The 26,109-nt window shown below is 39.9% G+C and overlaps 1 protein-coding gene across 2 annotated transcripts in view; it reads right to left on the bottom strand.

The window, feature by feature from the left end:
• DCX (doublecortin) overlaps positions 1–26,109 on the bottom strand; it is a 142,433-nt gene that overhangs the window by 27,211 nt on the left and 89,113 nt on the right. The window contains exons 4-5 of one of the 2 annotated variants that reach the window (XM_070951882.1): positions 4,004–4,106; positions 1,402–1,524 (exon numbers count right to left, since the gene is read on the bottom strand). In XM_070951882.1, the coding sequence (XP_070807983.1) occupies positions 1,402–1,524; positions 4,004–4,106 (226 nt within the window). Of the gene's footprint in view, positions 1–1,386; positions 1,525–4,003; positions 4,107–26,109 lie in introns of both variants that reach the window. The other variant, XM_070951881.1, reaches the window with a different exon arrangement.

Here is a 26,109-nt window from a genome sequence, read left to right as displayed (position 1 = left end):
GGTATTTTTTCTAATTATCAAATAAAATCCATGTATCATAATTTCATTTTTTCTGTTACACACACGCACACAATCCAGAAGGGGCTTCCGATCATGATTAAAATTCATTGATGTCTTTTCTTGAATCGAAGCGGTCCATTGCACATCCAGCCAGCTCCAAGAATTTAAACTGTAGAATAACTATGATTTCCTACTCAAACTGTGATATATTATAATACAGCATCATTACAGGGCTATAGTGAAGAACAAAGCAACTAAACAAGCACAAAGAAATTGTGCTCCCTCCATAAGAATCCCACTTTTCCTTTGAGGAAAACACTGAACCCACATTTTTATCAAATCAAATGAGAAATGCTAGGGGAAAAGATTCATAATATTGAGCTCCAGTTTTAAGAAAGTACTATTCAAAGTTTTGAAGCTCGTAACCCAGGGATGTCAAACTCAATTTCATTGAGGGCCACATCAGGGCTGTGGTTGACTGGGGGGGGGGCAACTGGACAGGCGTGGCCAACTAGGTGGGCATGGCCAACTTGATGCCACTCTCCAAACTGCTGGCATGTTTCCTTTTTGCATTGGGTAGACTGGGCCGAAGGTACGTTGGCCAGATATTTTTTCTTCACATTGGGTAGATCAGGACAGCCCTGCAAGCTGGATCTGACCACATCACGGACTGCATCTGGCCCCCAGGCCTTGAGTTTGACACCCCTGGCATAACCAGTTTGTGAACTGAAGAAGCTTCTTGGATAAGAAGCAACATGTTTTTAAGGAAAAACGAAGTCCAGTTGCCTTTTGAAAAAGCACCTTTGGGACAACCAGTTGTGTCTAATGGTTAAAGCAGCAGACTAGAAGCTGGGAGAATGTGAGTTCTAGTCCTGCCTTAGCCATGACCGTCAACTGGGTGACCTTGAGCCAGTCCCATTCTCTCAGCCCAGCCCATCTCACATTTTGTTGCTGTGGGGAACATAGGAGGAGGAAGTTAGACACGTTGACCGCCTTGAGTTATTTGTAAAAATAATAAAGGCAGGATGCAAATAAATAAATAGTTTAAAATATTATTTCTTCTGGAATGCAGATGACACAATTAATGGCAACAAATTGCAGTAGGAGCTACTGCTACCGTCTTAGTCACTTACTTCTAGCCTGCTTCCTTGTCCAACCCTAATCTAATGAGTTAGAGTTTGGATAGGCATCATAAGCAAGATAAGCCAGGATGGGGACAGAAGGCAGCAGAAATAAGCAAAGACCAGGTTATTTCATGGACTCTTCCATAACATTGGAATTGATAAGTCTCCAATCAAAGAGAGATATGCTTCTCAATTAAGTTAATTTCTCCCCTAGATCCATGAGGAGCTCATGTTTATTTGTTGGAAGAGAACAATCACTCACCATCCTGAAGGTTACCTGAATCAGCTGGGGATTTGCTCCGGCGCAATGGGGCTGGGCTTTTTGCTGAGCTCTTCTGTGGGGTTGGAGATGACTTGCTGCCTGGGGTGGTAGGTGGGTTTGCTTTCATTACTCGACACTCTGTAAATGAAACAAAAACAGAACACACTCATGAGATCCTGGTAAATGTGATGGTTTTTAGAAGCTGCACACCTATATCCTTGATGTCCTTTAGATGAATGGAATTCAGGTTCCCAAATTATCTGCAATGTTCTTGCTGCCTTGTATAAACTCTGGAACTCCACCCAGGTGGAGGACATCCAGGTTTGGAGAATTCTGATTTGAACCAACTTTTCAACTTGGTTCCTCCCACATGTACATGATAAGGCAGTATCTCATTAGACAATGTCTTGTAATCTCTCCACTCCTTTTCTGATCTGCACAAGGGAACCTTCAAAAAGTTTGAAAAGTCTTTGCAAAACTTCATGATATCAAATTAGTTTGATGAAACTTCACTGAATGAACAGATCAGTCTGGTATTGAAACTGCTTTGAATGGCTTCCCTAATGGGAACCAATCAGAAACTCAGTTTAGTATGACTAATGAAAAGCAACACTTGATCTAAATATTGGACATGGATGCCTGGCAGAATAATTTCACTTTGTGCTAAATATACCTATTCCTGATGACGTAAGTCTCCTAAATTATCCATCTTGGCTTCAAATAAGGCATTGTACTAAGTTTCTACTCATTCTAGAATGTCTCCTCAAAATCTAGCTTTAGGGTCCTTAAATATGGGAAGATACTTTATATGCTCTCCAAGGATCACCAATCTAATTAAGAATTATCAATTTTAGCTACAATCTAATCGGATGGATGGATGGATGGATGGATGGATGGATGGATGGATGGAAGGATGGAAGTCTGTCTGGTTGTGAGGAAGGAAGGAATAGATAGGTAGATAGGTAGATAGATAGATAGATAGATAGATAGATAGATAGATAGATAGATGATAGATAGATAGATAGATAGATAGATAGATAGATAGATAGATAGATGTTGTTAGTTGCGAAGTCGTGTCCGACCCATTGCGACCCAATGGACAGTGTTCCTCCAGGCCTTCCTGTCCTCTACCATCCTCTGGAGTCCATTTAAGCTCACGCCTACTGCTTCAGTGACTCCATCCAGCCACCTCGTTCTCTGTCGTCCCCTTCTTCTTTTGCCCTCAATCTTTCCCAGCATTAGGCTCTTCTCCAGTGAGTCCTTCCTTTTCATTAGGTGGCCAAAGTATTTGAGTTTCATCTTCAGAATCTGGCCTTCTAAAGAGCAGTCAGGGTTGATCTCCTCTAGGACTGACCAGTTTGATCACCTTGCAGTCCAAGGGATTCGCAGGAGTCTTCTCCAGCACCATAGTTCAAAGGCCTCAATTCTTTGGTGCTCAGCCTTTCTTATGATAGATAGATAGATAGATAGATAGATAGATAGATAGATAGATAGATAGATGGATGCAATCTGTGGAGGAACTTCAATTCCTATGTAGCATAGAAACTGATATAGAAAGATGTCACGTTCACTCTCCCAAACTCTCCAAAGCACCTTTTTGGAATAAGATCCAAAACATTTAAAAAGAGGAAAACCAAGTGAAGGAGATCCAGATAGTGATAATTTCTTACAAACTGTGACAATTCCCACAAAAACAAGGGTGTCTGTCATAGTCTGGAGAAGCAATCTGTAATATACAATGATCTTGCTTAGTTCTTACAAAGTATTAAATGTCTTTAATAGATTCCAAATGAATCAGAGTTTCTCAGCACCGAAGTGGCAGGAGGGGCAACTGAGTGGAGTCTTACACAACTGCCAGGTTTTGTCTAAAGGAAAAATAATCAAGCAGATTTATAGAGGGGATTTTGGGGGACAGTGTGGCAAGAAGCAAACAAGACTTCGATGAAATTTACAATCTTCTTGTGAAACACAAAACATTGTTTCTTTTCTTGCCTTCTGGTGTGTTGGAAAATAGTTTGACCCCCTCTTCTTTGTGGCAGTACCTCAAATGCTGGAAGACTGCTATCATGTCACCCCTTCTTTTTTCTAGACTAGCTGTACCCGAATTCTGCAAGTGTTCTTCATATGTTTTAGTCTCCAGGCCTTAGTTGCTCTTCTTTGCACTTTTTCCAAAGTCTCAACATCTTTTTTGTATGATGTGGTGACCAAAATTGGGCTCAATATTCCAGGTGTGGTTTTACTAAGGTTTTATAAAGCTGTACTACCATGTTTCCCTGAAAATAAGACCCTGTCTTATATTTTTTTTGAACTCTGAAATAAACGCTTGGCCTTATTGCCATGCGCTCAAAAGCCCGATTGGGCTTATTATGGGGGAATTATATTATGGATGTCTTATTTTGGGGGAAACAGGGTAACACGTCACAAGAATTTGAATTGGGTTCCAATCTTGGTAGGTTGGGTTCCAATGAGATGTATAAAATGCAATCTGAATTCTATTGTAAGTCTGGGCAATATTATTTAATATAAAAAATGTCTAATACAAATGCAAGATAACCCCCAGTTTAGCAAGAAGATACTCTTCCCCTTTAAAAAATAATAATTGTGGAAGAGATTTTACCGTTTTCATCCAGAGAAAAGTCATCCTGGGCATAGCGGAATTTTTCTGGGCCACAAGCGATAAATACATCATCATCGCCAAAGAAATCATGAAGGCAAGTTACCTATCAAAAAGATAAAGTCATTCGTTTAGTGTGAGTTGGCAGCATTCATTTTATGGCTCAGATTTCTTGGAAACATAAAACTGTTTCTCTCTCTGCCATCAGTATCTCTATTTCCCTTTACACAAACTATAACACAAAATGTAATGTAGACTTGGCATAAAAAGAATCATCTATTATTTAAAGGGGTGGTGGGAGATCGGTTATGTTGAAATAATGCAATGGTATGTTAAGCTTTCTGTTTTACAGGTTCTATTTCATGCCAAATGAATAACTAGGCAATTTCTTCCCATGCCTTCATTTTACAAGTTCCTGATTGTTTATGGGATTACATAATTACCAAAGCTCTCTGGGCAGGTTGCAAGAGTAGAACCTGACATTTTATATCACAAGAAGACATTAAAATGGAACATGTACATCTGATAGAATAAAGCCACTTCATTGAATCTTCTGATATGGGGGATCTCATTCTTGGTCTTATCTCATCCTGCTCTCTACCAGAAGAGAAGATGAGATCGTTGATAGCAGTGGTGAAATCTAGCCAGATCTATCCGGCTTGCGTGAACTGGTAGCGGTGGTGCCGGGAGGCTCCGCCCACCCTGCAGGGACATCATTACATCCGTTTTTTACCCTCTGCGCACGCGCAGAAGGCTCTGTGCATGTTCAGAAGAGGCACGTGCACAGCACGCCCCTGCTCCCATGTGCTCCCATTCCCGAACTGGTAGCAAAGATAAGTCGATTTCATTGCTGGTTGATAGTCTATCCTCAGAGTCAACTTGAGTCTAATGATCTTGACTCCTCATGTCTGAGGGGCCTACACCAGAAACCAAGACTGATGAACCATTTTTTTCAGAAGATAAATCCACTTCATTGAATCTTCTGGTACAGGGATCTCCCCCTTGGTCCATCTCAATCTGCTCTCCATTAGAGGAAAGCATGAGATAGTTGATAGTCCAATCCGAAGAGTCAATTTGAATCTGGTGATCTTAACTCTCTAGACCTACACCAGAAACCAAGACTGATGGACCAAGTTTCCTTAGAAGATATAGGCGGGTAATGCTTGAGGCTCAATGGAGAAGTAAGTCCTTCTTGAGAGTAATAGGTAGAAAGAATTCAGAAATAATGTAGTCTCAAATCTCTGACCTACCTGAAGTTTAAGTCAACCTATGGTTCTTGAAGGTCTAACTTAAGACCCAGAGTTTTCCTTTAGGCAGAATTAAAATACCACATAACAAAACAATTTCACTGCTTCATGCAAGGGAATAACAAAGATGAGGAGTATAATAAGTAAGAAAACAAAAAATGTTCCTGTAAGCTTCTTGACAAGTACAACCATGACAACTTAATTTTAACTTGTAAACTACCAGTTACAATTACACAGTGACAAGAAAACTACAATCCTGGAAATAAGCATTTCACAGTCGTTCCTGTCACCTTCTCTTTAGGGACTTAAAATATTAAGGTGTCTCGAAACTAGAAATACGCAGGAAATAAGACCTTAAAATAGGGAATTCCTTCAGAAAATGTTTCCAGATGTCTTCTTTGTTGTGAAACACTCCTTTGACCATAAATTTGCTAGAAATATCACAGAGTTCAACATTTGTTAATGTTAATGATTTGTTATTAGTTGGCTGGAGCTCCTGTGCATCCTTTGGATCGCAAAGGTGACAAAGAAGCAAGTATCAGAGTGTATAAAACCAGACTTATCACTGGCAGGCAAAAATAACAAAATTCTGCCTTACTTATTTTGTCCATGTCATGCAATCAAACGGAAAAGGCAGTTATGCTCAGAATAGGGCTGGACACCACCTCTGGACACCATCAAAGCCAACAGCAGTCAGAGCATAAAAAAACCTGAAACAACCGCACAAGATCAGAATATGTGAGGAGAGCCGGCCCACAGAATCGATGAAAATTGGACACGGTTGAACAGATAGCATCTGTCAGCTGTCCCAATTTGGACTGTTAGCAAAGAAAACTCTTGGACTCATGGTCATAGAAAGTACATTTTACTAGAGCCAAGCAGTTCCACAGTAGCAAAACTGAATCTGGCATTTCACACCCAAAGTGTATAATTAACATTCCCCTTTATGTCTCATTTCTCCCCTCCCTTGGTTACCAGTGAGTATCTAATAGAATTCAAATTAATTATTTTGGTAATAGTCCCCAGCTGCATAGGCTTGAAGGTGTTGCATTCCATTGGATGAACTTTGAGAAGGCTGCAGTTGTTACTGGATGCCATGATGATTTTCCCTTCTCTTTCCTCTATCCTCCCCACTTCTATCCAGCCCTGCAGTTTCCTTCCCCCATTTCTTAAGACAGCCTGGGATCTAGCTAAGCAGGGTCGGTGCAGCAGGATGCAGGTCTGTACAGCACCATCATTGGTTGGCTGGAGTATCACGGGGCAATGAACAACTTCTTAAACAAATCTGAGAGTGAGCTTGCTTAAAAGGAATAACTATAGGTAGTCCTCAACTTACAATAGTTCACTTAGTGACCATTCAAAGTTACAGCAGCATTGAAAAAAGTGATTTATGACCATTTTTCACACTTATGACTGTTGTAGTATCCTGGGGTCATGTGATCACCTTTTCCAAACTTCTTACAAGCGAAGTGAATGGGGAAACCAGGTTCACTTAACAACCAAGTTACTAATTTAACAACTGCAGTGATTCACTTAACAAATTTGGCAAGTAAAGTTATAAAATGGGGCAAAACTCACTTAACAAATTTCTCACTTAGCAACATAAATTTTGGACTCAATTGTGGTCATATGTCGAGGACTACCTGTAATTTGTATTAAATGAAAGAGACATGCTTGCAAATACAGGTAGTCCTTGATTTACAACCATTTCTTTAGTGTCTGTCACTGAAACAAGTGACCGATGATCATTTTTGACATCTGTCGCAGCATCCTCATAGTCATGTGATCAAAATTCGGATGTTTGGCGACTAGTTCATATTTATGACGGTTGCAACGTCCCAGGTCATGTGATCCCCTTTTGCGACCTTCTGACAAACAAAACCATTGGGGAAGCCAAATTCACTTAACAACTATGTTACTAACTTAATAATTGCAGTGATTCACTTAACAACTGTGGCAAGAAAGGTCGTAAAACAGAGCAAAACTCATTTAACAAATCTCTTGCTTAGCAACAGAAATGTTGGGCTCAATTGTGGTTGTAAGTAATTTTTAGCTCTTAAAGCAAGATTGAAAAGGCCTTTGCAATCATTTCTAATGATCTAGATTTCAAGGTGTCTGTTTGCTACCTCAATTTATAAAATGTGCAGTCATTTTCCCCAACACTGGTTGAATTTGTTTTGTCATTGAGCTTATGTATGACTTTTTATTTGAAAAAAACCCAAATATTACAATGCAGCAAACTGATCTGGAGATTCAACTGAAATACCCTCAGATGGAAATTTTGTGTGGCTCTAAAGAACATAATTTAAGTGGCCATCTTGTTTCATGTTCTTCAAGCTTTGGCTCCAAGATGCCACTGTACAAAAGGGTTTTGAAGCAAGACTTGTGCAAATTGAGTTCTCTCATAAGGTAAACCTTTACAATGTTCCCTGTCGATTCTTCCCAAGTGGTTCTAATTGTAATTCTATAGTCCTTGAATACACTAAAGACCTGGAGTTTGCCTCTAACCCTGCTTCTATCTACAACTTCAGGAGTGCTTATAGATTAACAGAGTTGGAAGGGACCTGGTAGGTCATCTAGTTCAACCCCCTGCCCTGCCCAAGCAGGAGACCGGTCTACACCATTTCTGACAAATGGCAGTCCAGTCTCTCTTAAAGCCTCTGGTGATGAAGCTCCCACAACTTCAGGAGTTCAAGATGACTTTTTTTCTCCCCGAATGAAGGGTTTCTTCCATTGAGGATTTAACACTCCCCCACACCCCAAGAATCGCTCTTCGGGTCTAGGTCTATCAGTCAGTCAGCTGGTTTCTACCTGCATCTGTCTTTTCATCCATCCTGCTTTTACAATCCTATCTAAATCCTTCAATTGATCATCTTGTTTCAACATCCATTCATCCAACCATCCTGCTTCTACAGCCTTGCTTCTATCTAGATCTATCAGTTGATCATCCACTGTGTTTCTATGTACACCTGCCTATTCTTCCATCCTTCCTGCTTCTACAGTCCTGCTTCTATCTAGAGCTATCAATTGATCATCCAGTCTTTATCTACATATGTTTATCCATCTGTCCATCTGTCCATCCATCCTGCTTCTACAGCCTCCCTCTTTCTCTCTCCCCTGCCCCCCCATTTTATTCTGCTTCTACAGACTTTGCTTCTCTAAGAACCTGTAGCCAACAAGAAAAGAAATTCACAGTTCCCTTTCCCAGAACAAGAGCACCAACCAATCTCAAAGGCTGGAAGGTTGGGAGGCTGGAAGAGCATATTAAAAGGAGGCCATGGGAAACCACTTCTGAATTTTTACCAAGGAAACATGGTTATGGCTACGTGGTCATTAGGAGTGAAGCTCAAGTTGAAATTTAATATCCTCCCACGATCTCTGCCAGTTCTATATTGAACCTAATAAATATTTTACTTCTAAAATAGCTGACACTCTTTAAAAGATGGGGTCCAGTTTGTGTTCATACTAATCAGTTGTTCTAATTATATAGAGCAATTTGTCCAGAAATAGAATTCTCAGGGGAAAAACTAGAGAAAATACCTCCAAAAAGACATGCGGTACTTCATTCAGTTCTAAATGCTTCTTTGTGCTCATAGCAATCATGGCCAGGAAAGAGAAGAACAGCTGATTTTCAAAAAGTGAGATAACTGACACAGCAGAGAGAAAAGTTGCAAAATTTATTGGCTGCATTTTCCCACCAAACAGTCAATGGTTTGTTTGTCCAGATTTTATTGTATAAAGCACAATAGGTGGCATTCATATATTGTGCTAAGCTGTGAGCTTGAGTTTGTAAATTACAGACACTTTGGTTGCAGAGAAGCTATGTCCCAAAATCACATTATGAATAAAGTAAGCCTGCATAAGTAAATAATAAAAGAATGGAACGGAACGGAACGGAACGGAACGGAACGCAACAGAACAGAACAGAACAGAACAGAACAGAACAGAAAAGAACAGAAAAGAAAAGAATAGAATACTGTATTCTTTGGGGCACACAAGGAATTTGCTCTCAGCTTATACAGTATAAAAGCATCAAAGTGATAAATCATAAATCATAAGATACAATCACAAACCATGAGATACAACCAACAGAAAGGTGATAGACATAAGATATCAATAGTTATAAGTAATAGGAAAGATGAGAAGAATAATACTGTCTACTACATGTAGTAATACTATGCCTACTACCATGTAGTAATACTGTCCTACTACATGGTATAAGGGCATAAGACAGTGCTATGGGAATTATGTAATAACTTTTAATGAAGGAAGAATAGAATAGAATAGAACTTTATTACGGTCATCAACCAGCAATAGACATATAATAATAATAATAATAATAATAATAATAATAATAATAATAACAACAACTACATTACATTACACTACATTAGCCGAAACTAACCAACTGATGTATGCAGCAGCTGTCATAACCACCAAAGAACTGGGGTTGAAAATACAAAAGAACCAAAGAGGCAAGAAGGGGAAGCCTAAGTGGAAAATTCGGTTAGAATTGAAGATCAAAAAAGTACGTGGAGATTTGAGCAACTTGAAGAACCTAAGGCAAGGTCAGCTAAAGAACAAGCAGGTCAAAAGCAGCCTGGAAGCAAGATACGATCTAAGGAATAAGGAGATTGCAGTAGTAATTGAAGAGCTGAAGCAGAGGGTTGTTGCCATCGCTGAAAAGATTAAAAGGTATGAAAACTGAGTAACTCAGTTCAAGGAAAACTCACAGTTCAGAGCAAATCAGCACCAGTTTTATAAGAATTTAGAAAATGGAAACGGAGTAACAACAAATGAAAAGCCTGATAAAGAGAAAGCTCTGAAATTCTGGAAGAATTTGTGGGAAAACAACAAGAAGCACAACAGAAATGCAAAATGGATCAAACAGGTTGAGGACTCTATTAAAGTGCATAAAATGGAAGACGTGAAAATAACAAAAGCAATGGTGCAAAGACAGTCAAGAAAAGTGAAGAACTGGAGTGCACCTGGACCGGATGAGCTACATGGCTTCTGGTTAAAGGCACTTACAAGTCTGCACAAAAGATTGGCAACCCAGATGAACCAGATCCTAAAAACACCTGAAAATGATGGATGGATGACAACTGGAAGGACATTTTTGATCCAAAAAGATAAAGAAAAAGGAAAGGACCCTGGAAACTATAGGCCAATCACCTGCTTGCCAACAACATACAAGCTTCTTACTGGTATCATTGCAAACCAAATCTATGGATACCTGGAAAGAAATAACTTGCTTCCTGTAGAACAGAAAGGATGCTGCAAAAACTCAAGAGGAACAAAAGATCAATTGCTGATCGACAAGCTAATCCTAAAGAACTAAAAAAAAAGACGAACCAACCTGGCTTGGATAGACTATAAGAAAGCATTTGATTCAGTTCCCCATAGCTGGATCAAGAAATGCCTGGAAATATTAGGCATCAGCAGCAACATACAAAAATTCATGGAATCTTCAATGAACCTCTGGAAAACAAAACTTATGGCTAATGAAGAAGAACTGGGTGAAGTTGAAATTAAACGAGGCATTTTCCAGGGCGATTCCCTTTCACCCCTACTTTTTATACTCTCAATGCTACCACTGACAATCATTTTGAAGAAGATGAACTGTGGATACGAACTTGCAAAGAAAGGACTGAAAATCTCGCACTTGATGTACATGGATGATTTGAAGCTGTTTGGTAAAACAAAAGCTGAACTGAATTTATTAATTGAAAACACAAAAGAATTCAGCCAAGACATTGGTATGCAGTTTGGAATTGACAAATGTCAACCAAAGCAGGCAAGATCATAAAAGAGGATGGAATAGAACTAGAGAATGAAGAAATGATAAAGGCAGTAAAATCAGAAGAAGGCTACAAGTACTTGGGGATTTTAGAAGCCTCTGACTTAATGCATAATAAAGTCAAGGAATTAACTTCAGCCAAGTACATTCGGCGAATTCGTAAGATATTAATGTCCAAATTGAGTGGAGGAAACATCATAAAAGCCATAAATACCTGGGCTATACCTGTGATTAGATACTCTGCAGGAATAATTGACTGGACCCAGATGGAGTTAGACAATTTGGACAGAAAAACAAGGAAGCTTATGACAATGAATCATGCCTTGCACCCTAAAAGTGATATTTACCAAGAGCAGAGGGTGGTCGAGGACTCCTACAAGTAAAGCAGACTGTGGAAGAAGAAAAATGCAGCTTGAATGATTACATCCAGAAAAGTGAAGAACCAATGATTAAGGAAGTAAAGAAAGGAGGCCTTTTAAAGACAACTAAAACAAAAGCAGAATATAAGAAAGAAGTAATTGAGCAGCGAGCTGAAAATTGGAAACACAAAGCTCTGCATGGCCAATACTTGAAAAGTATTGAAGGCAAAGCTGACCAGAAACTAACTTGGAACTGGTTAAGATCAGGAGTACTGAAAAAAGAAACTGAAAGCTTTATTTTGGCAGCTCAAGAACAAGCCCTAGCCACAAACTGTATGAAGGCAAAAATTCAACATGTTACCACCAACAGCAAATGCCGCCTCTGCAATGAGAAAGATGAGACAGTCGACCACCTGATCAGTGGGTGCAGCAAAATTTCACAAACTGACTACCTACAACGCCATGACCGTGTTGCTAAAATCATTCACTGGAAATTGTGCCAGAAGTTTGGATTTGAGTACAGCAAAAACCACTGGGAACATCAGGTTGAGAAAGTTTTAGAGAATGAGAAACTCAAGATCTTGTGGGACTTTAGGATTCAGACTGACAGGCACTTGGTCCACAACACACCTGACATAACAATAGTTGAAAAGAAAAAAGTATGGTTCATTGACATTGCAATACCTGGTGATGCACGAATTGAAGATAAGTAGCAAGAAAAAATCACAAAGTACCGGGACTTACAAATTGAAGTTGAGCGACTGTGGAAAAAGAAATCGTGTGTTGTCCCGATTGTAATTGGAGCCCTCGGAGCAATACCCAAAGGGCTACCCCGCTATTTAGAAATTCTAAATTTGCCGGACTTGAACATTTTGACTCTACAAAAAACCACCTTACTCGGAACAGCTTACATCCTCCGACGATACCTTAACAGTTCCTAGGTCCTTGGTTAGGACTCGAGCTGCTGAGCTATTAACCAGCCTCAAAGGCTGTGAATCTCACTAAAGATTAACCAATAAATAAATAAATAATAATAATAATAATAACAACAACAACAACAACAACAACAACAACAACAATAATATAATACTCAGAACATCATACATCTTAAGAAGGTATTTGGTTGATACCTAGGACGCTGGCAGCAACCCGAATCAACCATTGGCACCAGTCAATGGTATTTGTGATGCATTTTTAAATGTTCAGTTGACTGAGTTTCATGTTTAATGAATAAAGTAAATAATAATAATAACAACAACAACAATAACAACAACAATAATAATATTGACATTAATATTGGATGATAACATCCCCGTTAAGAAAATACATGATCTCAAACTGTTAGTGTCACTCCCTAATTTACATGAGTAGAGAGCCGATACATATGTGAATAATATATTTTTACAAATATTGTTATAGATATCTCCAAAAATTGGCATAAGTTGACAGCTATAATTCTGTAACCAATTTTTTTTCTTGTGGACATTGCAGCAACCCAGAATTTTGCCACTGCATGCATGGTAGCTGGGTTTGAGTCCTGGAGGAGAAAGCCTACATATAAGTCATCTGTCCTCCCTGGCAATCTCTCTAGTAAGGGGAGAATATACACTGACCTATCAACTCTATACAACTCACAGTACAACAAAACATGTGAGATATTTTCAACTTCTCCTTTACCACATATACATACCTGTTCTGCTATGGTATTCTCTTGTACCTACCCTGAAGAAGTGCTGAGGGGAGAATATTAAATCTGGCTCTGGATAAGTTATTCTTTGTTTTAGGAAGATCAGATCACTTAGATACCTTGCTGATTCCCACACACCCTGTTTGATTCTGTCCCTACTGTGGAGAGGCAACCTATTTAATTATTCTTGGAACGCCATGTCCTTCAATCTATCAATTACTACTTGCTTTGCTTTGTCAAAGCCTAGGGACATTAAGCATACCAGCGAGAGTCCATAAGAGCCCAGCTTGTGGTCTATCGCCTGTTTCCAGGGGAAGGGGAAGTTGTCAGTCAACACTAGCGGGGACAGTCCCTCTGGAAAGAACTTGCAATTATTGCATGTTCAAATCTCACCAGGCTCAAGGTTGACTCAGCCTTCCATCCTTTCGAGGTAGGTAAAATGAGGACCCGGTTTGTGGAGGCAATAAGCTGACTTTGTATAAAAAAGAACACCGCTTAAGGGGAGGCCGAAAGCCCTACTAAGCAGGTATACACAAAAGTATGAAGGCTATTGCTTAATGCATTGTAAGCCGCCCTCTCCGGAGAAGGGTGGCATATAAATCGAACCAATAAATAAATAAATAAATAAATAAATAAATAAATAAATAAATAAATAAATAAATAAATAAGGCATACCTGTCTCAATTATTAACTGGGCACTTGAAGTTCCTTTGGGTGCAGCTAAGATGGCTTGTAGGAATTTAGTTTGTATAGTTTCTAGCAAGTTTTTCTTCACAAGGATTCCTGTTTGTGTCCCATAAAGAATTTGTGCCAATGTTTGGCCTCAAAAAGTTTTAAGGCAGCAGGTACTAATTGACCTCTGCCTGTGTAAAAGAAATGTTTAATTACCTATTGGCTGTTTGCAATGTATGCAAGTGGAAGACCACCCCAAGGTATCTAAATGTCCTAACCTGTTCCAATCTATGACCTTCAATATTCCAGGAGTATTGGCTGGGTCTTTAAGCAAAAACTAAAATTTTTGATTTATCAAAGTTAAGGACCAACTTGTTCTGTCTACAATAGCCAAGTGTTGCCCTAATTGCTCCCTTCAGTCCAATGGGAGTTTGTGAAATAATAGCAGCAGCATCGGCATATAGGAGAATTGGAATTTTGTGTTGTGCTAGGTTAAGAGGATGTAGATCAGGGTTCTGTAAGAGATCGATCAGGGGGTTAATGTAGAAGTTAAAAAGGGAGGGGGACAAGATGCGACCCTGCCATACCCCTTTTTGAACCCTTACTGGGCCAGTTAAAGTCCCTTGAGGATTACACCTCACTTTCAAGGTGGAATTGGCATACAATTTTTGTATGAGGAAAAGGAGATGTTTATCGACTGTAGTGCATTTTAATTTCTCCCACAGGGTATTCCTAGATATTGAATCAGAGGCCTGCTTAAAATCAAGGAAGGCCACATAAAGAGAGGATTTTTTATATATATATATTTGCACCAGATAGTGAAGTACCATGATGTGATCCACTGTAGATCTTCCTTCTCTAAAACCGGCTTGTTCATCTTTGATTATCCCCCCTGAAGTTAGCCAATCCTGAAGTTTATAGTTTAGGTGTTTGGCATACAATTTACTAATAACACTTAGAACACTAATGGGTCTATAATTGCCTGAGTCATTTCTATTACCCTTTTTATAGATTGGTATAATAATTGCTAATGCCCAATCTCTTGGCATACGGCCCATTTTATCTATGAATGTAAACAGAGATGCTAAAAGTGGAGCCCACCAACTGGTGTTCTTTTTGATTATTTCTGGGAGGACATTATCAGCACCAGGTGCCTTATTAGCCTTGAGGGCTCTGATCAACTGGGATATCTCTTCTGGTGTAACAGGGGGCCAGTAAGCAGTTTGGTACAAACTAATTTGGCTCTCCTTAGTTACATAGTCGGGGTCTGTATATAGCTCTCTAAAATATTTTTCCCAGTCCTGAATCGGCACCTGATTAGTTGGGATAGGGGGGATTTTTAGTTGGGATAAGGGATGTATTTTTTGTCCTGACTAATGCATGCATGCATGCATGCATGCATGCATGCATGCATGCATTTATTTATTTATTTATTTATTTATTTATTTATTTATTTATTTATTTATTTATTTATTTATTTATTTATTTATTTATTTATTTTTTATTTATTTTTTATTTTTTTTTTATTTATTTATTTATTTATTTATTTATTTATTTATTTTGGCTTATATGCCGCCCTATCTCACAATGGACTCAGGACGGCTCACAACAATAAAACACAAGCCACAATAAAAATGAAGACTAAAATCTAAAAAATTTAAAATTAACCCATTAAAACCCTAAAACCCTGTCATCAGACCAGGTCAAGGGATTTGAAAAGCCAAGTTTTTAATTCCCGGCGGAAGGTGCGAAGGTCAGGCGCTAGTCGGAGCTCCAAGGGGAATTAATCTCAGCCAAGACTCTTTCAAAGCCACACTTTTCTTTTCTTTTAGGAGGGTCTTATATTGTGCCTTCAACTGCTTTAAGTAGTGAGTGTGATCATCAGAAGGATCATTTTTACTTTTTCTGTACTCCTTATTACTGTATATACAGTAGCTTTTTTAGTTGCACGCAATCTCTATCAAACCATTTTTTGTTCTTTAAAACTGACAGGTAGATAGATTGAGCCAGCCCTTAGAAATTTCTGGTGCAATGTAAGAGTGAGGATTAGTGAATTGTGATTGCTTTCCAGTCGCGAGTCTACCTCCATCTTCTGCAAGAACTTCAGGAGGTCTTATGATATTATTCAGTAATCAACTGTATATTTTTTTCCTGCTCCCCAATACGTATAGTCTGCTGGGTAGTCACCCTATGTGGAACTATTAAAGATACAAAGGTCCAAGTGTAGACAGTCATCTGTCTTACACACAGACCTGCCCGATTTGCCTTAGTGTCTTTAAATTGTCTGGAATGCAGGGGTTCTCCTGATACATTCTCATCATAATGGATCTTAAATTGATTAAATAATGCTTGATCATTTAGGCCCATCCTAGCATTTAAGTCCCCCCAAAAAATTATTGCTGCTGTAGGGTATTTGTTGTGGCCCCGCCCTCTGAGCCTATCCCATCGGAGGAAGAAAGCTCCGAGCATGAGGAAGAGGAGTCAGCCAGGCCTCCCTCTCCAGGCCCCTCCCCTCTGGCACTGTCTCAGGTGCCGGCCGAGGGAGAGGAGATTAGCAGGGAGACAGGTGTCTTGGATGAGAGTGAAGGAGAGACATCATTCCTGGACGCACGCCTCCGAAGGCGTGATAAACAATTGCAGCAGCTCAGGAGGCGTGCTAGGGATTAGAACGAGTCATTGGACCACACCCCAGAGTCTATATAATAGAGGGTGGTGGCCAGTGATCCCTGTGACGAACAAAAATAAACCTTGGATAGTCACTAGAGCATCGTCCGAAACTGCTGAGAGGAATATTTATTTTTGTTGGACTCTTGTACGCTGAGTATATTATCTTTCTGTTTCTGTGGAAATAAAGCACTTGGCAGACGGTGTGTATATCGCTGCCAAGTTGGAGATAAAGACCTGGGTGTGTGCCAAGTGCTTCCTTAACCCTCGGCTGGCTGTGTTTGTGTGTGTGTGTGGATGGGGACAGATCAGGTATTTGTGTAAGCAGCCCAGGATAAAATCTTCTATGCTGTCCAAAATCTTGTTGATCAAATTATTCTTATTATGTGGAGGAATGTAGATATTAAAAAGCAAAATCTCCACCTGTTTAAATAAGAGTAAGGTAGTCGCAACCCATTGCTGAAAAGGTGGCAATGATACATATTTAAATTGCAGGGATGTATTTACTAATGTCACAATGCCCCCTTTAGTTTTCCCACCCTTACTTGGGACAGTTGGGATAGAGTTAACCAGGGGTGAAATCTAATTTTTTTTGCTACCGGTTCTGTGGGCGTGGCTTAATTAGTGGGTGGGGCTTAGTGGTAAGGTGACTGGGTGGGCGTGGCCAAGTCAATGTCACTTCTTTGCCCTTTTTTAACCTACAAAACACAACACAACACAACTGGCTCACCCACAATGTAAAAGCAGCTGTGCTAGACTCAAAATGGCACCGCAACAAGCAGGAACCTCACACAGCCACAAAAAGCCCAAAAAAACAACTTTCACACTTTACACACACATAACACAACACAGCTGGCTCACCCACAATGTAAAAGCAGTTGTGCTAGACCCAAAATGGCCCCTGCAACAAGCAGGAACCTCACACAGCCACAAAAAGCCCAAAAAACCAACTTTTACACTTTACACACACAAAATTCCACATACAGCTTTGTGAGATTTTGTGTATTTGTGTAGTTAGAGTGAAACACAACAGAAAGACACTAAATCTCAGAAAGCTGCACAAATATTATTTTATTTTATTTTATTTTTATTTTTATATAAAAGCAGCTAAATTTAAAACTTCCTAAACTTTAAATGGCTAGGTCTAAAAAAAGAACAACTAAAAAAAACCTAATTAACTATTTTTTTTAAAGCTCCCAAAGGGGGAAAAAACTTACCCAATAGAACAGGGGTCTCCAACCTTGGCAACTTTAAGACTTGTGGACTTCAACTCCCAGAATTCCTCAGCCAGCTTTGCTGGGAGTTGAAGTCCACAAGTCTAGGCAGGCAGGCAGGCAGAAAGAAAGAACTGCTCACCGATGAGCTTGATTGCAGGCAGGGAGATTCGGTTGCTTGCTGATGCATGGATTGCGATCGTCATGCGATCAGCAGCTAAGGTAAGCAAGCTGGAGGCTGGGGGGGGGAAGAAACTTTTTTTCTTTTACATGGCTCTGGCGATCCAAGCTGAATTGCCTGATTAGCAGGCAACTCAGCTGGGATCGTCAGAGCTTGGCTGGTCAGAGCCATTTAAAAGGAAAAAAAGGCTCTGATGATCACAGGGCTCAGCTGGGCATGGGGGGCAGGGGCAGGGATTTTTGCCACCGGTTCTCCGAACTGCCCGCCGCCATCGCTACCTACTCGCCCAAGCCGGTCCGAACCGGGAGCATTTCATCCCTGGAGTTAACCCAATAACCATCTAACTATAGCTCTGCGGAGGCACAGGTTTCCTGTAACGAGAATGTCAAATAGTGATATATAGTCAAAAAAAGTTGGTCTTTTGATGGAACAGTCCACCCCACTATATTCCAGGTAATGATGGAGAAAGGATCATCTTTTGCAGCTCATCAGGAAATTTGATTTATACAAACGGAAGTTGTATGGTTGTTGCAATGGCTTGAGGTGTCATCACGCGCGAAATTGGTCTTCTCTAAAAGGAGGGGTGCCTCATCTATATTCTGTGTCGACTCCTGGGAAAAGCACCAGCTAACAAGGCTTGCCATTCTGATGCCTCTTCTCTAGGTGTAGAGCAGGGGGTTATTCGATCGTGTTCCATTTGGCTTTGAGCTGGTGACACTGACTTGGGTCCTCTCTTGATTTGATGAGGTGCTAAAGGTATCATAGGATAATCACATAAGGATGCTAGCATCTCCTTATCTACTGTGGCCTCTAATGGCCCCTGTGTATCTTGGCTTCTGTTTTCCATGATCTCATATTCATGCAAACCCTTGCCCCGTGGGGGAGAAGTAAGAGGCTCAGTTATTGGGGAAACCAGATCAATAAGCGGTTCAGCTGTGTTGATTATGTCCAATATAGAATTTCTTTAAATTTTCTAACTTGAATAGTGTATTATCTTGTTCTTTCCTTGGGAGAGCACCAAAAGCATTAATGAGACCTGTTTCTGTGCTGTTAATTACATCTTCTCCAGACAAGGCGTTACAGCAACTTTGGGAGCTTGCATGTTAACAATTAAGGGTTTAACCCTTTCCTCACAGAAAACTGATGGGGAAGATTTGAAAGGAGGCTAGATGTGCCTTCATCTTGAATAACATCAGTGGTAGTATCTGCTTCCAATTTGGGGCCTCAAGAAGCCACTCCACAGCACGGAGATCAATCTGCCCCCAGTGACAATGAAGAAGCTGGTTTAGAGAATTTAGTATAGCACTCTTGGTAATCCAGCGTCTGTGATTAATTCTGTTCTTATGGATTCTAAGTATAACCTGATGTGTTTGTATTGAGTGATGTGATTGCTATAATTGTAGGAGAGATGCTCAACTGTCTTCCAATGAAACTTCTCTATTAATACCTCCTCCTCTTTATGCCTTATCTAGAGAAGGACTGTCAGTTTTGGAAGAGAATTTTCTTTTTGCTTCTAAACTGCCACATATTTTAGCTGGGGAAGTTGGGAGGGGGTTGTTGTTGGAGTGGTAGAAAGTTAGTTATAACAACATTCCGTACTCAAGGACTGTTGCTCGCGTCTGATGCAGACTGCATGAAGATTGTATCCGATGGAGTGTGAAGAGTTGATTGGACAATGTGATGAACTTGTGGGTGTGGGGCAGGGCTGTGAACTCTTAGCTGGGTGGGGAAAACCTGGAAGCTTTCAGATTCAGGTTTTCCCAGATGTGCCAACATCTCTAATAAATTAGAACTTTGAGGAACCTCAGGACTCAGACTTTTTCTGAGTGGGCTGCCACTTTTTGGCAGGCTCTTTAACATTGCTCTTTTTCCTCTTCCTTATCCTGAGTATGGGATTTACCCAAGTCTGCTGTATGGACTTTAGTGGGGGTGCATGTAGCCCGATGTTGTGCTTGCAGAAAAACAACTATATCTTTTTTCAGTGTCCCTACATCGTGTTGGATGGTTGTTAGTTGTTCAAAAATTGAAACAACCGTTTGTGCTGTGAGAAGGCATTGCTTTGCCATAAACTCTGTTGTATTCTCCCATGGTAAGCTCTCCACACTCTGAATTAGTTTGTTGTTAACCTTTTTAGTCTTTATCTTGGTCTCAATACAGGCTGTAGCTGGATTCGTTGTTTGTGAAAACAGCTGGCTGTCATTTTGCTCCCCACCTCCCAGATCAGGAAAGTCTAGTATCTGCTGTTTTGTCAGATCTCTTTGCAGGTCCCGTTCTAACCTCTCCAGATTGTTGGAAATGGAGGGGGGGTCCTCATCGATTTTTGGTTGTTTTGCATTCTTCATTGGTGGGAGAGATCCTGGGCTGGTGCCATGGCGCTTCATTCTTTTCCCCATGCCTTATTAGTCTTCAGCAGCCAAAACTTTGTCTGTGTTGTGGTCAATGCTGTTATTGTCTCCGAAAAATATTATTTAAATAAAAAGGCTCCAATGAGTATACTAAAAATTGATAAAATAAAATAAAATAAAACCAAGAGAAGCTGCTACTAACACATTCTGGCAGCAGCAGCCCCTCCCCCTCCCCTTAATGAAGGAAATGGGCAATGAGATAGACCTGAGTCACAGTTATCTGGATTCACATGCTGTGTTAAGCCAGAAACAAAATTTGGGATTTACACATTGAGTTGATAAATTGGGTTAGGCCAAATCTAAGCAAATCATATTACAGCTTCATGCTATGTGTGAACTCTGCCAGTGTGATTTTTGCACTTCACAGCAACTTTAAGGCAGAGGTTGAGTAGTTCTCTCAAGAGGCATATTGTGCATTCCAATTCCTCCACCTTACACTTTGTATTTGCAATGCAGGTGTTTCTTCCCTAGCCCTACATATATGTGCATAAAACTGTTGACATCTGCAAACGGTGGAAAATAAGATGAATTTTGCATACACATTTGGCAAACATCTTATTGCATCTCTGTGGTTTTATTTCTCAAGTGAGCATTCTCCATAATTTCCAAAGATTGAAGTTCTGCAGATATTTGGCTAGCCTCATCTTTGTTCAGACTGAAGTTGTTTTTTTTTTAAAAAAAAAAACTCACTACATTTATTCTTGTATTTTTTGATATTTTATTTCCATTATAGCATCACTTTTCCTGTACATAATCTATTTGCTTAGTTCTCAAATCAAATATTATATTACCTTATTATTTATTTATTTAGCGTATGATGAGAGCATGACATAAGAGAAGGAAACATATACATACAAACCACATAATGTTATACAAAACTTCTATGGGGTATGTCAGGGGCTTCATAACTGCATGTCCAATTCAGCTATCCAGGCGAAGGCCTTTGATGTTACTTTGGGCAGATCTTGCACAATATGTGTAATAATTTGCATAGCAGCACCACAATTGCAACAAGGGGATACTTATGTAGTAATACTGCCTTATGTAGATCTGAGATGAACAATCTTTGAGGAAAGATGTTGGAAGAGATGAACATAGTGAATGAAGGAATAAGTTAAATGGATATAATCATATCAGAATAATAGAACAACAGAGTTGGAAGGGACCTTGGAGATCTTCTAATCTAAACTCCTGCTCAAGCAGGAAACTCTATACCATTTCAGATGAACTGTTGTAGTGCGGGAATAACGAGAGGCAAAAGCAAGCTAGCGACAACAGCTCTTTAATTCAGGGTGAGACTTCAGCAAAGAAAGACCGGCAACATCCCTCCTTATATACAGTTCTGAAATAACTGTTAACCAATCACAAACATTCTAACATTTGAATTTCCCGCACAAAATGGATACATACATAACATGAACGGTGTCCAATCTCTTCTTAAAAACCTCCAGTGTCGCAGTGCCCACAATTTCTGGAGGCAAGTTGTTCCACTGATTAATTATGGAACGTTGGTTCTCTCCTTGATTAGTTTCCATCCATCACTTCTTGTCCTGCCCTTTGGTGCTTTGGAGAATAGGATGACCCAATTCTTTGTGAGAAGAGGTCTTCCTTCCTTCCTTCCTTCCTTCCTTCCTTCCTTCCTTCCTTCCTTCCTTCCTTCCTTCTTTCCTTCCTTCCATCCTTCCTCCCTTCCACCCTTCCTCCCTTCCACCCTTCCTCCCTCCTTCCCTCCCTCCCACCCTCCCTCCCTTGCAACCATCTGGACAAGTCTCAGACATTTTCTTGATAAGTCCCCAAAGTGCTCTTTCCAAAACACAACTGGATTTTCTTCATTGTTTCCTTTGAAAAGAGACATTGAATTTACCCCGAATGTTCTTTCTCCTTGCACTGCATGAGAGTTCATTGAATGGGTATTCTCCTCAGCTGATTGGCCAGAGACTGAGTTAAAATTTGAAAAAGCATGCCTCCACTTCCTTCGTAGCTCCAGTTTGATAACAAAAGTCCGGATCTGAAGAAATATAAACCTGAACGGTACAAAGTTAATAGCAATCCAGGACCCCCAACACGGGGGGGGAGGGGTATGGACTTTCACGTACCGTAAGGAGAAAGAACATTCAGGGTAAGTCCAATGTCTCTTCTCCCTTGCTCTGCTTAGAGAGTCCATTGAATGGGATATACCCAAGCTAAATATCCCCTGGGTGGGAAGAAGTAGATCAAAATGTTGGCTCCGCAGGAAGGATCTGTTTAAGCAGTTTGCCCTTGCTTTCTTCTTCCCAGGACTGAGAAAAAAGAACTACCCTCCAGGCACCCAACTGGCGTCATGCCCAAGGCAGAACTATAACACAGTCTTCTGGTTTCTAGTTTGGTTCCTTAACCACCAGTTCAAATTGTCTCTTACTTTGCCTTTGAGTCATTCTTGATTCCTAACGACTACATGAACAAATCCCTGCAGTTTCCTTGACAAGGTTTTTCTCAGAAGTGACTTGCCATTTGCTCCTTCCCAGGGCTGAGAGAGAGGGACTGGCCCAAGCCATCTACAGTAGCTAGCTTTGTGCTTAAGGTGGGACTAGAATTTATAATCTCCCAGTTTCTAGACTAATGCTATAACCAGTAAACCAAACTCGCTGTCATGGAGAAGGATAGAGATTATGTTTTCTTTTTAGGATTTTCTTTTATCTAGTTACAAATTGTACCCTTCTTTTATAGCATTTCTACTTTGGAGAGATCTCACTTGCAGTTGGAGTCACCATCTTCACTTTTTCTGAAATTTCCACACCAATATTGTGGGAAACTGTGGTTCCTGTTCTCAAAAATTGACCCATGGAGTTTTAGAGAGTTTTATATGGCATACTTTTGCTTTAGTTCAAGATCTGTGATAGTACATTTATTGTCACACTCCCCCCCAAACTCTATTTATTTACCAAAATTTAAGGCAGTGTTTAGCAGCCTTAAACTCAGCAACTTTAAGATGTGTGGACTTCAATTCCCTGAATTCCTTAACTTGGCTAGGGAATTCTGGGAGGTGTGGTCTATACATCTTAAAGCTGCCAAGGTTGAAAAACACTCATTTAAGGAGCAACTAAATCCCAAATGAGTTTGGGAGTTTAACAGTCTGTTAAAAAAACCTAGAACAATAAAATAAAAGAAGAAAAGGAAGGTATCCAGAAAAAGGGGAACCAGGGAAATGAGCAGATTTTCAGTGTTTTGAGGAACCTCATTAGGACAGGATCCCTTTAATTTTTTTGGAATGGAATATGAGTTGAGGTTGACTTTCAAATAAAATTTCTGGGATTGTTTGCTAGATGCTAAAATAGTTATACTTAGAGGTGAGTGATATTTCTCAGTGGAAGAATGGCACCCATGCCTTGAGGCATTGGTATTAAGATGTCATTTCAATATTTTCATAAAACACGTTACTAAGCATTGGATAATGAGCACTGCCAAATTACCCAAGTGTTCTAGGAAGAAATGAACATATGGAAACTGTGGAAGAGAAGATGGCAGCAAGTAGCACAAACAAATTATCTGTAAGATCATAAAAATATGTTTGGGGGACTGCGAAAACTAAGCCCACTTGCAATTTTTGTTACATGCTCTTTTTATTAGCAGAATAACCAAGGTGGAAGGGACATTGGAGGTCTTCTAATCTAACCTCCGATCAACCATACCAGACAAATGGTTGTCTAGGCGCTTCTTAAAAATCTCCAGTGTGGAACATCTACAACTTCAGGGAGGGGGTGGAACTGATTAATTGTTCTCACTGTTAGGAAATCCTCCTTAGTCCTAGGTTGTTTCTCTCCTTGATTAGTCTCCATCCATTGCTTCTTGTCTTGCCTTCTGGTGCTTTGGAAAATAGGTTGACCCCCACTTCTTTGTGACAGCCCCTCAAATATTGGAAGACTGCTATCATGTCACCTCTAGTCCTTTTCAGTAGACTAGACATACCCAATTCCTGTAACCATTTTTTATATGTTTTAGCCTCCAACCTCCTAATCATTTCTGTTCCACTTGATGAGGTTTATGAAGATTGTTCCTGATTTAATCCTGATAATTACAACCCTGAAGATAATCACCCAATGAGCTGCTTGCATCTAGGACTTTCCCTGCTGTACCAGGAAGACAAACAATTCTTTTAAATACAAATGAGTGTCAACATTACAGTTGATTAAGATTGCAAATAGAAATCGTCCCCAAAGTATGTTTCTGAAGATTACTCAGGAAACATTTTTGGACATTCGAAAAGGTGTGCAAAAAAAGTTCTGGGTCTGTCATTTCCAGCCTATCTGAGAATAAGTTAATGCTGCTCTTGGAAGGCTATAGCCTTCCAACTGTGCATCAGCTTGAATTAAAATAGCACACACTTGGCCATTAGGTAAATTGCACCCAATATTAACATTAAGCTGGAAGTGAGTATGTTTGGGGAAATGTTGGTACCTCCAATACTTGAGGAAGCCAATTAGTCTCAAGCTGAGATGCTTTTTTATTCATATGAATAATGTATTTGCAGCCAGGGGTGCCAGGGATTGCATTATTAACCTCTGTTAGAGAAAAGATTCATTGGTCTACAGTCAACAGCTCTGCAATAGTTGCCTCAAGGTGTCAAAACATCAGTGCTTAAAATAGTTGAAGATTCCTCTTCCAATCAATAATGAATGAGCAATCCTCAGTCTAAATTCTAGATCTCTATTGAACTACCTAGATTTTCCACCTTGCTCCAAGCTAATCTGACTTTCCTCTTTCCAGTCTCTGCAAAAAGCTACCAGTCACATGGTAGGAAGACACTTAATTCCTAAACTTGCTTAGTTTTAGAAAAAAAAATCTACTTTAATTTTAAGAAATTTCTTGCCATATTACCAGACCCTCCAAGCATGGTGGCACAGCCACATTTTCAGATCCTTCCTAAAGATCAAATATTCGGGATCAATTTAAATTCTGGAAGAACTATGTTCCAAAAGATTGGTGCCATTTTCCTGAATCTTGTCAGATTCCTTAATAGACAAGACCCATAACATATCTCTTCTGTGGGATCTGATGGGATAGGTAGATGTACCCAAGGATAGGTGGTTCTTCAAATATCCCTCAAATGCCTCACCTTTTGTTTTTTTGTTTTGTTTGTTTGAACAATTTACATATCAGTAGAGTTCCCTATACTGTTTGGCAGTAAACATCTTAAATGAGTTACATGCTGAATGGAGAATTTCTTATTCTTAGATATCCTAGAATAAGGAATCACCAAGATTACTTCCACCAACACTGACAGGGCAAGCCACTGTACATAAACAGAGGGCAAACCCCCACTCTGATGATAGCACTGTTGATATCACCTAATTGGATAATGAAATATCTGTAAGAAAACAACCAAGATCAGAGATTGCCAAGGACACCATAGCCCTAGGATCTCCCACCAACTGATGTTACTAGGTGAACTTGAATTCTACTAGGGATGAAACTGGGAATTTTATGAAGTAACTTAATGATGTATGTGTTATATCATTTAATTCAAAATGCTTGGCAATATTTGGGATCTCTCCCTTCTGCCGAGTGGGCCCTGGACCTTTGCCTGAAAATCCTACCCTTATGGCAGGACACCATTTTTGCACTGTGAGAAGAAAAAACACAACTTTCTTTCTTCTCTCTTTTCATCCTACACACTAGAACCATGTCTGCTTATAGAAGTACTAGCATTGATGATGTTACATAGTTTGGGTAATGAAACTTCTGCAAGAAAACAAGCAAGCTCAGAGAGCACCAAGGACCTCATTGTTCTTCTCCTTCTCCTTCTCTCCACAAATTCCTCTCTCTTCTAGCACCGATGAGTTGGGTAATGTTTGGGTAATGAAAGTTTGGGTAATGAAATGTCTACATGATAACACCCACACT

This window comes from Pituophis catenifer, unplaced genomic scaffold (assembly GCF_029215685.1).
Source record: "Pituophis catenifer annectens isolate HBS135680 unplaced genomic scaffold, rPitCat1.0.hap2 SCAF_11, whole genome shotgun sequence".
Taxonomy (NCBI): domain Eukaryota; kingdom Metazoa; phylum Chordata; class Lepidosauria; order Squamata; family Colubridae; genus Pituophis; species Pituophis catenifer.
Note: the sequence above shows the minus strand (reverse complement) of the source record. Positions and strands in the feature narration are given on the sequence as shown.